At 47.5% G+C, this 12,800-nt stretch overlaps 1 protein-coding gene across 1 annotated transcript in view; it reads left to right on the top strand.

Annotated features, from left to right (window-relative positions):
• Positions 1-2,527: 2,527 nt before the first annotated feature.
• Positions 2,528-12,800, top strand: part of COL27A1 (collagen, type XXVII, alpha 1) — a gene marked incomplete at its 5' end in the record, with an annotated part of 139,000 nt that continues 128,727 nt past the window's right edge. The window contains 2 exons of the mRNA XM_009077373.1: positions 2,528-2,598; positions 7,879-9,308. Of these exons, the coding sequence (XP_009075621.1) occupies positions 2,528-2,598; positions 7,879-9,308 (1,501 nt within the window). The remainder of the gene's footprint in view (positions 2,599-7,878; positions 9,309-12,800) is intronic.

Here is a 12,800-nt window from a genome sequence, read left to right as displayed (position 1 = left end):
GACTTTCACTGCTGAAGCTGCTTATGCAGTCCTGTCACTGCTGAGCTGCATCGGAGAAAGAGCCTGCATTAAAAATCCTGGGATAATTAACAGCCCCATCACTCACAGGCTGCCATTTGGAAGCTGCCTTTGCTTTTTCCATTAAGTTGGTAAATTTTGCCAAAGTGTTTTTCTTCAGTGTTTTGGCCCCACTCTCAAACCTTAGAGGATTGGCTGTCTGAGGGGTTCAGGAGCAGGGCTGGGGCCAGCTGGATCCCACGCTGAGCATTCATCTCCTTTATAGCCCCGTCAGTGTCACTGGAATGAAATTACGTGCTGGATTTTCCCCCTAAGACTTGTTCTTCTCATTGTGTTGATCAACAGGGATTTTGGAAGCAAGTTTGGGTTGTGAAGGTACCCCTCCAAAAAAAAAAATATCTGGACTTCAGTTTGTGTTGTGTGCAGCAGTGGTTGTACAGAGCTGTACAAATCTGATCCTCACCAGAGCACAGGTTCTTAGTACCTGGGACTGCTGCTGCCCTTGGTGTTCTTGTCATGGTAGTCACTCTCTTTCCACTCATCTTCCTGTGCTCTTATCAGGTAGGCAAGCTGAGCTGATGATACTCAGTGAGGTCTTTGCTCTGTGCACACATAGAATTGTGTCCATCTTCAAACTTTCTCATTCCTTTGGAGGTGAGCACAGAAATTCAGGTTTTCTTGCAAAGTGGATTTGAGCCTCTTTGAAGTCATGAAAACACTGCTAGATGTAGCCATGAAGAATCATTCTATTCTGCTTTCTTCCCTACATCCCCTGGAAGGACTGGGACAGCAGCTCTCCTTGGACTCAGCAGTGTCTTCAGCCTGACAGCTGTGTCCCTTGGGATGAAGTGGGCAGAAAACATCCAAGTCTCCCCAAGTGGAGATCTCTTCAGCATGGTGAGAGTTGCCTGGTTAGCACATGGCTGGCTGTGGGACATGGTGAAGCATACTGGGATTTGGCTGTTCCAAGGTGGTGTTCCTTCATAAACTAAAGCTGCCCCAGAGCTCCTAAGTGTGCAGTCCAGTGTCAGGGTGATGGAAACAGCGCAGAAGGATGTGGATTGCCTCATCTCGTTTGGTTCCCAGTCGATGCAGAGCTGCTCCAGTATTTTATCCTGTAAAGCCTTAAAATATTAGTTAGTGGCTGGATTCCTGGATGGATTTTTACATTTAAGGCCAGGTTTCCCCACTCATGTAAATCACTGTGGTTTTGTTCTAGCTGTGGGAAAGGGTCTCCTGCACTGTGTGAGGACCTGGCCCAGGGTCATACATTGTCTCTGAGGATGCTTTCTTGTGCTTAAGCTGAGGCTTGATGGCAGGAGAAGAGTGGTCTCTAATCCTGTTTGAAGTATGATTTGCCTGTCAGACCTGGAGAGAGGAGCAGGTTGCACTTTGGCCTGGCTTTGCAGAGCCCAGTGTTGGCTGAGGTGATGAACACCCTGTGGATGTCCCACACTGCTGTCTTCTGGCTGAGGACTTGCTGTAGTTTACATTTGTCTGTTTCTCCAGCAGCCTTTGCTGATGAAGCTGTTAAATATCATCTCTAGAAGATGAGGGAATTCAATCTTCAAACTTTCCACTGACACCTTTTAGTGAGCCTAACCGAGCAGTTTCCTATGTTCGTTAGTTGGCTACAAATCAAGGAAGCTGATGGAGGAAGGGGGAGGCTTTAGCTACCTTGCTGGTAAAAGTTTTTCCCCTCTGCTGCTGTTTTCAATGGCACTTGAAGGCTTAAAGCTGAGCTAACAGAGGTTTGTCCAATTCCCTCCAGGCGTGAAAGGGTCTGTGAGAGCACAGGGCTTGGGAGTCTGTGGCTCTTGCACTCTGAGCTTCCCTGCCATGCCAAGCTCCTGAGAAGGTCACTTAGTGCCTCAGTGCAGGATACTGAGTGGCTAGGAGCACTTTGCATCTGGGTGTAAAAGGAGGTGTAGGTCCATGTAGGATTTTGCATGTTTAGAATCCTTTCAAGCATGTAGTAAGGTGTTGTTTAGAATCCTTTCAAGCATGTAGTAAAGCGTCAGGACTCGGGATCTGTTTGCTGAGATGCAGGTGACATGGCACTGCAGGTCAGCCCATTTCCTCCCCGTGTCTCACAGACCTGCACGTGCTGTTCTGGCGTGTCTTTATGACCTTCCACTTATTAACTATTTCTCCATCCTCCTGCATTTCTGATGGTGTGTCCTAGATGGGGCAAGTGCCAAAGAGAAGCAGTTCTGAAGGGATGGCTGGCCCAGCACTGTGGTTACCCTGCATCTCCAAACAGTGGGCTGCTCCTTGTTTCAGGGCTGGATCAACAGCCACTAATACCATTGGGAAAACCTTCCACTGAATGCAGTGGGCTTGAGATGGCTAAAGCAGCAAAATGAGATTTCAGTCTCTTCCCAGAGACATGCGGTCACTGCTCTGGACCTAATGGACTTGGGATTGAGGAGAAGACCTTTGATGGAGGAAACTATTTTTGTCACTAATGTTGCAGAAACTGATTTTTCTTCTTCTCTTCCAATTTTAGGGGATTCTGCTTTCTCTGGATTGTATTGTGTTTTACCTGGTTCCTGGGATTCACACAGGGAAATTCTGAAGGTAAATTAAACTTTTTTTCTTTTTCTTTCCTGTTTCAGCCAAAGTCAGAGCCAAGTGCTTTGGTATCAATGTAAGGCCATCATTTAACAATGCCTGAGCTCAGTGCACAGAACTAGATACACTTATTTTTGATTGTCACAGTGCTGATGATATGGATGATGCAGTTAACAGCTGGTAAAAGAACCAGGTGATTTTACAGGTTTTACAGGTGATTATGTGCCCCACAGGATTTTCCAAGTGCCTGTCTGTCTGTGTGACTGGTGGGAATGAGGTACTTTGTGTCTAAAATGTCGCTGGCATCCACCTGCACTTGCCAGGGCTTAACTGCTTTTCTGAAGTGCCCCTTGAGGCTGGGGCATGATGGAATTAAGCATCTCTGGCAGATGGATTTTTCCTTGACTTGAATGCACCCCAGGCATGCCCCTGCCAGCACACAGGATGTCATGCACACAGAAATGAGTTCTAGAAGTAAAAGCAAACTCGAGGAAGAAAATTCCCACAGAGTTGGTTGATAACAGAACTATATCTGGTTCAATCCCTTTGCTGTAAAGGAATGTTCTATAGAGGAGTGATCATACACCTTCATCATGTCCTTACACCTCTTCTCCAGGCATCACCTTCCCAGTGCTGCTGGCGACAGGACAAAAGGTTTGGGTCCAATAAGCAGTGAGGTCCTAAGAGGAGAGGGAAAGCTTTAGAGTCAACAACAACAAAAAAATGTAATTAATCTCATACAGTTGATAGTGGGAACTGAGCATCTCTGCAATATCTGTTTGTAAAGGAACCTTCTCCTCTTAAAATAGCAACACCTCTTCCCCCTGGAAGCTCTACATGGGTATATGCTGGAACTGGAGAGCTTCCCCTGCAATCAGTAGACAGCACTAAGTGGACCTGCAGGCTCCAGGGCTCTCCTCTCAGTCTCCAAAACATGAAGGGAAAATAGAAAGTTGGTCAATGCTCAGCTGTCAGCCAGCCCACGGAGCACTTTTTACAGGGGGAGAATAGATCCCTGCCATCAGCAATTTTCAAAAAATGTAATATTTTCCAAATTCTGCCTCCATGCAGAAAAGGTGAACATCTGGCTGAATTACTTAGTCAAGCAGTTTTCAGAGCAAGTTTTATGTCAGCTCATAAAGAGGCAGAACAAATACTGTGTCTTGGCATCTCTCTTTTCAAGTAGATTTTAATGTGCTGTTTGGATTCATCTCTATCCATCATTTTACTCCCATGATAATTATGGGATGGTGCCATGTCTTTTGTTACCATCAGTCTAAAGGAAACCCTTTTACTTTGCCCTTTCTGCATTTACCTTGGTGTAGTAGATAACTCCCCTCTGAGACACTTCCTCTGTGATAAAAGAAGTCAGGAAATCTTGCTTGTTTTCCACTCAATCAGAGAGAAGATTCTCTTCTGGGTACCAGAAAACATAAACTCCCAAGGAAGTTTTGGCAAGAAGGCTGTGAGGAAATGTTGGTGACTTGAGCCTGTATTTATCACTCAAGGTTTTCAAATATGAGATTTACTAAAGTAGTAAGAGCTTGTTCATAGATCAGCGTGAAGATGAAATTAAGCCAACACTGTGGGATTCTGAAAACAGTGTAGTTATTACTCTAAGGCTTAAGGGTCTTTCTGCACACTGAAAAACCAGGAAATTCAGAGAATGATCTTTCCAAAGTGTTACAAATCCAAAAGATCATGAGGTTAGTGAGTTCATCTGCTGTGCACTGACTAAGGGTCTGGGCAGTAACTTTTGGAAATGCAGAATTTATCCAACCCAGTTTTAGCTGTGGGCATCACATCTCAACTCTTGGAACCTGGGAAGCTGCAAGTTATTTTTCTCCTGCCTTTCAGCTTTTTCTTATAAAGCTTTTTGTGTGGGGAAAGAGGGAGGGAAATAAAGAGATGGGAAGGAGAACAGTAAAGTATCCCCTCTTTCAGAGATGAGCATGTGGTCGTTCAGCAATCTCTGTGCATCTCACTTCAGAGTCTGCTAGAAAAGTTTCTCCCAGTTGCTCAAATGTTGCTACAGGAATGTTGCTACTAGCTTTGTGGCACCTGGGACTAGGCAGCTCTAAGTGAATGGCTTTTTAAATAATGTGTTTTGATGGAAAAATCCACAGAGGAAAAAATTTGGAGGGGAAAAAATGCTCTGCTAAACTTGGAGCTGCTTAAGGAAGTCAAAATTACCTTACATTTTACGTTAGTTGATGACATCCCGTCGTCCCAGGAGATGTGCCCCCCCAGCCCAGGGCAGTCAGCATGGGATGGAGGGGCAGACAGGCTGTTGGGTGCACAGGAGTCCTGAGCTCTCTGCCTGGACCTGGTGCTGGAAAGTCCACATGTGTCCTGCATGAGGTCTCTTTTAATCAGCTTTTGCGTAGGCATCTAGAATTTGGCTCCACCTTAGTTCTGAGGGAAAGGAGTGTTTGGGTTGTGCCTTTTTTTCCTTAAGCTCTGCTGGATGCTGTTGCTAGCGAGGCAGTTGGACTGGGATTGCAAACAGCAGTGGCATCCTCTGAGCAGGGAAACATCCTTAGGTCTATGCAGAGCAGCTACCAAATAAATAACTCCTGGAGTGTACAGCTTCTCTAGCAGAGACAACCACTGTCTGTCTCTTGGACAGAACCTAAAAATACATGTAGAAATTGGAAGCTGGAGTCTAGCTCCTAGTTTAAGTGGTAAATTTATTTCCTTAGGGCTACATCCTGATGCCTTTGAAGTCTGTGGCAAGGGTCCCACTTGACTTCACTAAAGCTGGGCTTTGGCCTTTGCCGTTTCATGGGCTCTGGAGATCATCCAGTATGAAGACACTGCTGTGATTCCTCTATTCAGTGCAGAGAGGGGAAGGCTCTGCTGAGGGACAGCCCCATTGGGCAATATGGTAGAAAACCAGTGGGGAACCAAGGATTTCATAGTATGGGAGGAGTACTGTCTTTCCGACTTGCCCATGCTATGCAGTAAATTATCCCCTCTGCACAGAGCAGGAAAATTTCCATCCTCTTCCACATCTGACATATCTTCTCCAGGGTAGTGTCTGCTAGAAAATGAGTCAAACTGCCTTAAAAAAAGAAAGGTGGGAATAAAGCTGAACTCAGACAAAGTAAATATTGATTGACTCATTCTTACGTACAAAAATGGCCAAGGTGTTTGCCAAAGTCAAGGAACAGAGGTTTTCTCATCATTCTCCTCCCTTCCTGGCCAGAAACATTACAGGCCTCAGGCTGCTTGAGTCTACAACCCTCCTGTCCAGCACCAAGGTTCTCTTAGAAGTGCCAGTTCTCCAAATATTGCGTGTTGTGCTGAACATTTAATAGTTAAGGGTGAAAGAAACCAAATTCTAAGGCCCCTTTAGAGAATCCAGGAAAGCTGCAATCCCATTGTGTTAACCATGATTGGCAGCACCACAGTTCCAGTGGTTAAATTCTTACCTTGTGACATTGGCATTTGGGTTATACAGCCCAGAGGGACTTCCTCAAAGAGCACCTAAATGCAAGAGTTAGTTGGTCAAGGAGTAATGGGGATTGCATTTGGGCAAGGAAGAGGGAAGGGAATGCAGTTGTCCTAACTCATTTTCCACAGTGGCAGTGTCATGGTAGTCATGATAGCTTTACCTTTGTCATAGGGTCTTTTAGGTTGGAAAAGACCTTTAAGATCATCACGTCCCACTGTGAATCCAACACTGCCACATCCACCCCTAAACCTGTCCCCAGGTGCCACATCTACACATTTTTTAACACATCCAGGGGGTTTTGTGACTCAGGTGCAGGACCCAGCACTTGGCCTTGCTGAACCTCACACCACTGGTTTCAAATCATTGATCCAGCTTGGGCAGATCCCTCTGCAGAGCCTTCCTGCAGATCAACGCTCCCACCCAACTCGGTGTCCTACGCAAACTGCCTAAGGGTGCACTCCGTCCCCTTGTCCGGATCATCTCTCTATACCGTGTAGGTAACATCTTTTATTAGACCAAAGGATTGAGCTGGAGTAAGAGAACAAGCTTTGGGGCACATTGAACATCTTTTTCAGGTCTGGACACATTTACCTTTGCAGCTTTTCTCACGTAGACTTCGACATCTTCCCCAGTTAAGTAGTTCAGTTGAGGCTGCTGCCAGCTGGCCCCAGTTTGTGTTGCTGTTGCCTGTGAGTCTGCCTTGGACTCAGAATTGTGTGTGACTCCTGATAGACAGACCTCAGGGCTAGAAACCAGAGGATTCTGCTTGTCTATCCATTGCAAGCTTCTCCTGGAGTTGGTGGAAGAAGGTGCCTCTGGACAACAAACTCTCTCATCCTGTCTTGAACGAGGCACCTGGTTCCTAGGTGTCAGCTACTGGAGAGCAAGTCTTCCCTCCACTGCTCTGTGGCAGCCATAACTAATTTCTCAGCTCTTCATAAACCAAGTCTGGTTGCTCTAACCTATTAAAATAATTTAAGGTTGTAAGATGATCTGCTGGGAAAAAAAGTACTGCTGTTGAGAACCTTAAGCAGTTCAGTGAAATTTAGGTGCAATTTTTTCATGCTGGGAGGCACCTTTGCTTCCCTAAACTCTCCAAAGATCAAAAGCTGCTTCTCAGTAGCTTGGAGAAAGACAGATACAAAGGGTTTTTTTCCCTTTGGAAGCTCTGTTACTTGCCTTCTGGGCATATAAAATTTTGCAATCCCAGCTCAGTCTGTTGTTCAAATTCCTTTCCAGCTGTGTGGTCAGCACTCAGAATTAAATCCCAGAGAAGTGGCCTATTGGTGCTCAGTGGGAAATTTCCTTGCAGTGAGGTCAGCTCCCTCCAGAACATCTGGAGCTGGTCCCTGGTGAGACAGGAAAACTAGCCAGATACACCATAGAGCTGATGCATTTTGGCAATTGCTAGTAACCAAGTTGAACATGCACTTGCTCCTCACACAACGTACAGAGGAGCTGTGAGCTCTCCATTCTCAGTAATGATGAGGGTGGTGAGACACTGGCACAAGTTGCCCAGGGAGGTAGTGGCTGCCCCAACCATGTCGGTGTTCAAGGCCGGGCTGGATGAGGCCTTGAGCAACATGGTCTACTGGGGAGGTGTCCCTGCCCATGGCAGGATGGTTTGGGACTAGGTGACCTGTAAGGTCCATTCCAGCCCCTGAAATTCTCTGATTCATTCTGGTTATTTGAATGCCTATATGTGAGAGGGTGGTTGGGGTTTCCTGCATCCTGTTGCCTTTATACATGGACTGGTTTGACCCCTCTCCAAACCCATCCAGCCCTTGGGTTGCCCACCACCTCACATATTCCTTGTGCTTCCCTTTCAGATGTGGATGTTCTTCAAAGACTGGGCCTGTCAGGGAAAAGGCCATCGAGTGGATGGTCCTCATCACGTACGGTTCCTCAAGGAGTCATTCCTTTCAAATCAGGGGTCATCTTCACTCAGCGAGCGCGTGTCGAAGCGCCAGTCAGCACCATCCTCCCCACAGGCTCCAGCACTGACCTGCTCCTGGTGCTGAGCCTCTGCTCCCACCGCATAAACAATGCTTTTCTCTTTGCTGTCAAGAGCAAAAAGAAAAAACTGCAGCTGGGGGTCCAGTTTGTGCCTGGGAAGATCATAGTGTATGTGGGCCACAAACGCTCTGTATATTTTGATTACAATGTCCACGATGGCCAGTGGCACAATGTGGCCATTGACATTCGTGGCCAGACAGTCACTTTATATACTTCATGTGGGAAGCGCCGAGTACACGCGGATTTGCATTTTAAGAAGGACGAGGCATTGGATCCACACGGATCTTTCCTCTTTGGGAAGATAAGCCAGCACTCGGTGCAGTTTGAAGGAGCCATCTGCCAGTTTGATATTTATCCTTCCGCCAAGGCAGCTCATCATTACTGTAAATACCTGAAAAAACAGTGCAGGCAAGCAGACACCTACCGGCCGCACCTCCCACCTCTCGTCCCCCTCCTGCCCAGGGATCCCAGTGCCTCCCCCAGCACCCCCCAGCCCTCGCTGCAGGGTCTGAAAAACCTGACCACTGCTGCCCCATCCTTGGAGCTTGGCAGGGTCACAGCACCCCTCAAGACTCGAGGTTCAGGCATGACGGCCGTCACGTTGATGTCAACCTCACCGTCACCACCGAGACTGACAACCAAAGCCACAAAGGTCACAGTGGCATCTTCCGTTCCATCGAGTACTGAAACACAGCCACCCACCCGCTCGCTCCCTCGGGGGACAGCGACAGCCCTCAGGGTGCCTCGGCCCACTCCCAGCACACGCACGGAGAGAAATCCCCTGCCTGGTGCCAAAAAGGCACCGCCGACAAGCCAGAGCCCAGTCATGGCCAGCAGCAAGGAGTACAAGCAAGAGACCAAAAAGAAGATCAACCAAAAACCATCCCTTGAGCCCTCCGAAGCAGCCAGCACTGTAAAGCCAATGAGGAGGATGGCTGATAACACAACCAGCAATGTCCACCTTGTCACCCTAAAGCCAACCCCACAGAATCCAGGCAATGGGCCCATTCCAAAGAAGCACGTGCCATTCCCCACCCGGAGAGTGGATCCTAGTGTCATCCCTCTGGTGTACACCAAGCCGCCCCTGGGGTCTGCCCGTCCCTTCTCCAGAGCCAGGGCACAGGGCTTCAACCTCACAACTCCAGCAGCCACGGATGGTTATCAGATCTTTGACCCGCTCGGACCCACTCCATTTCCATTTTTACTGGGACATCCAGGAGTGAAAGGAGAAAGAGGACCTCAGGTAAGTTCAGGCTCTTCATGCTGGCGATTCCCAGTCACCTTGAGCGCTAGCAGATCACAACCTGCAAGGATTTCTGTGGAGCTTAGTAGAGTGTGGCAGCTCAGTCTCAGCCAAGCACTGCTGCATTCCTGGTCATCGCAATTTTAGCATAAATCTCAGCGTACACTTGAGTGCTCTGTGATGGTGGATGCCCCTTAAATGTTTGTGGTTAAAGTTGGCGCTTAATATTAGATTATTTTTTAAAAGGGGGATAAAAGAGAAACCTACCTTTGTTCCTTCAAATTGCTGGCTAAAATTTTAATGGCCAGGTTGGGGGTTGGGGCTGTATTCCACACCTTTGTTTTTTCTCAGGTCACCTTCCATAAAAACCCCAGGTGCTTTAAAAACATGCCTCACATTAACTATTTCTTAACACTGTTTTTTAATTTGGTTTGTATCTGATATCCAGATCTCCAGAGAAGTGCCCTGTTTCAGCAAATACAAGCACAGAGATGGCTTCAGGACTTACTTTTTTAAACGAACTCTCCTCTATTTTTATGGTTTTGTTTGGGGTTGGGTGTTTTTTTTGTTTCTCATAGCCTGCACTTAAAACGTGCAAAAAGTTTCCTTTATAAACTTAACTACTGCATTCCACACACAATAACCCCTCTCGGGGTGTATGTCTTGGCCGTGGTAAAAGCATACACAGGTTTTGTAATGCTAAAAGCAGTCAGGCCCCACTAATTATCTGCTAGCTGTTCTTTTTTTTTTTTTTTGCAAATGCAAGAATGCAAACAGGATCTTGAAACTGGCCGACTTTTAGGAGGATTTGGTGTTCCAACCCAAATTGTGTATAGGAGAGAGAGGTTGTACATGTAAAATAAGTTTCTCCCAGACAGAGTCTTTGGTTGCCAAGTTCCAGCCTAGAGCAAATTTTTACAGCTGACTTCTTAAAATAGTGAAAGAAGGGTTTACAATGGAAATACTGAGGCTGACTTGAGGAACACAATCCCCAGCACTGGTGTCTGCGGATGTGCTGCAAGTAACACCTCGAGTGGAATGGTTGGGTCTCCCTGAGTCCCAAGCAGTGAGGAATGGGTGCTTAGTGGTTTGCATTTCCTGCCTGTCCCATCTCAGAGCTGAGTGGTGATTTCTCTCCTCGTGCTTTGCGTGGGGAGTCGCTGAGTGGGGTGTTTTGTTCCAAGGTTCCCACCTCTGGGAGAGGTGAAGGTGCTGCCTGGGCAGGGGGATGAGCACAGGTTCCAGTCACTCATCCCTGATGGAATCTTTGTCCTTGGGTAAGGTCTGTTAAATCCCTGAATAGACAGAAGAAGCTCCAGTGATTCAGCCTTTGGGCAGACTTCTGTGTTTTGTGGAGAGTTAGTTCAGGCGTATTTCCAAGAGGAGAAATTCAGCAATTGTGAATTTCCCTTCAAACACCACTTACTTGAAAGGGGAGAATCTGGGTGGCTGCTCCATGCCCTCCAAAATCCTGACCTCTGCCACCTTCTTGCACTGCAAGTGTCATGAGGTGACCAAGCTTCAAGCCCCTGGGATGTAAAGAGCTTATTATTGAACTGGAGTGGAAAATCCTTCTCAGTTTGTGAATCATAGCAAAGAAATGGGTTCAGGCTGTGAAGGGCTGAGGGAAGAGATGGCAGGATTTTTCCATCCTGTCTGAGAACAACTGAGGTCCTGAATTGAGGGAAAGGAGAACATTTTGAGGCTCTGTCTGGCCTTATTCTATTTGACTGCTGGAAACAAAGTCAGCACTTGGTGAGGGAAAGGTTATGGCTTGGCTGGAGCTGGCCAAGCTCGACAGCTCCTGTGACTCACTTGGAGATCTCTCTACCATACTTCCTTGGGTGAAAGAGGAGAAAAGACCGGAATGGGGATGACATGTTGAGAAATTAATGCAGCACTTCTATGGCCAGTCAAGCATGTTTCAGAACAAGTGCTGATAAATGTTCTGTGCTTGAATAATTACCTGGCGCCGTCCTCACTCCGCTGGGCAGACGCTCGTGATGAGGTCAGTGATATCCCAGCCTGGTGCTTTGCCTGGGCTGGGAACGTCATCTGGTGTCTGGCACACGGGGAAGGATAAGGTGATTAATTGGTTTTCCCAGTTGTTGCCTCATACAAGGTCTCTTCAAGAAGACTGTCAGTCTGGGCAGAGGTGTGTGTGGGGGAACTGCCTGTTCTGCAAGAGTTGGGGCCACCTTGGCTGTAATTTCTGGGCAGAGACGTACTGGCTGCCACAACACCCTTACCTGTCCCTTCTTCATCTAGAGAGAAAGGACTGTCGTTCATCCTGATCATCCCAAAGTCAGGATGTGAATGCAGCCGTGGCACGAGACAGTGATGACTCAGGCCCTGTGGTCTCTGCAGTTGTGGCTTGTGGATTCTACCAAAATAACTGTGGAATAATCTTAGTTGTGCAAAAGGGTCCCATCCCCACAACCAAGGGAGAGGTGTTCAATGGTTAGAGGGGTGTGAGCAAGGGGCTGAAGGGATCTGTTCACCTAGGAATGAAAGGCAGGACCCTCTGCGGGTCAGTCTGCCCTGAAGAAGCACCAGGATGCTGTGCAACAGGAAACAGAGACGCTGAATCCCACATGCAACTAATAGCAAAGCATTAATTCTTCAGGAATGTTGGGTTTGCTGAGCAGTTAGAGGAGGCAGGGTAATATGTTCTTTAAAAAGAAAAACTTCTTGGGAACCATTAATAACCACAAGCATTTGGAATCTCGGCTCCACATTTCTTTTGGAGGGGGAAATAACAAAAGGAACACCCAGACATCATGCAAAGTCAGTAACACAGCACTGACTCAGCAGCTGGCAAAGGTCCCTCTGAATCATCCCCACTGCCTGCAGCACCTCTGCCAGCCTCACTCCAGAGCTCCAGGCCCTGCACAGGGCCCTTTGCTCAGCTTGTGGAGTGCTGTGACCCCAGCACGTGGCTGCAAGTAGCCTGGGCACCCCCAAAAGAAAAATAGAGATTGAAAAGAAGTGTTTTGTTGCCAGCATGCCAAGCCCTTGAGCCCTTGTAAGGCTGTGATGTGATGGGGGTTTGAATCCTCTGGTGGATGTGGTATCGTTTGCTTGTCTGACAGGCTTGAGAGGTGGAACGATGCAAACCTCATGGAGTTCAGCAAAGCGAAGGGCAAGGTTCTACATCTGGGCCATGGTAATCCCAGGCACAGCTACAGGTTGGGTGGGGAAGGAATTGGGAGCAGCAATGAGGAGAAAGACTTGGGAGTGACAATGGACAAGAAACTCAGAATGAACTGCAGCGTGCACTAGGAGCCCAGAAAGCCAATCGAATTCTGGGCTGCATCCAGAGGAATGTGGGCAGCAGGTCGAAAGAGGTGATTCTCTCCCTCTACTCTCATGAGACACACCTGGAATACTGTGTGCAGTTCTGGTGCTTTCGACATAAGAAGGACATGGAACTGGTGGAGCAAGTCCAGAGGAGGCCACAAAGTTGCTAAGAGCACTGGAGCATCTCCCCTA

The sequence above is a fragment of the Acanthisitta chloris genome, unplaced genomic scaffold (assembly GCF_000695815.1).
Source record: "Acanthisitta chloris isolate BGI_N310 unplaced genomic scaffold, ASM69581v1 scaffold3966, whole genome shotgun sequence".
Taxonomy (NCBI): domain Eukaryota; kingdom Metazoa; phylum Chordata; class Aves; order Passeriformes; family Acanthisittidae; genus Acanthisitta; species Acanthisitta chloris.
Note: the sequence above shows the minus strand (reverse complement) of the source record. Positions and strands in the feature narration are given on the sequence as shown.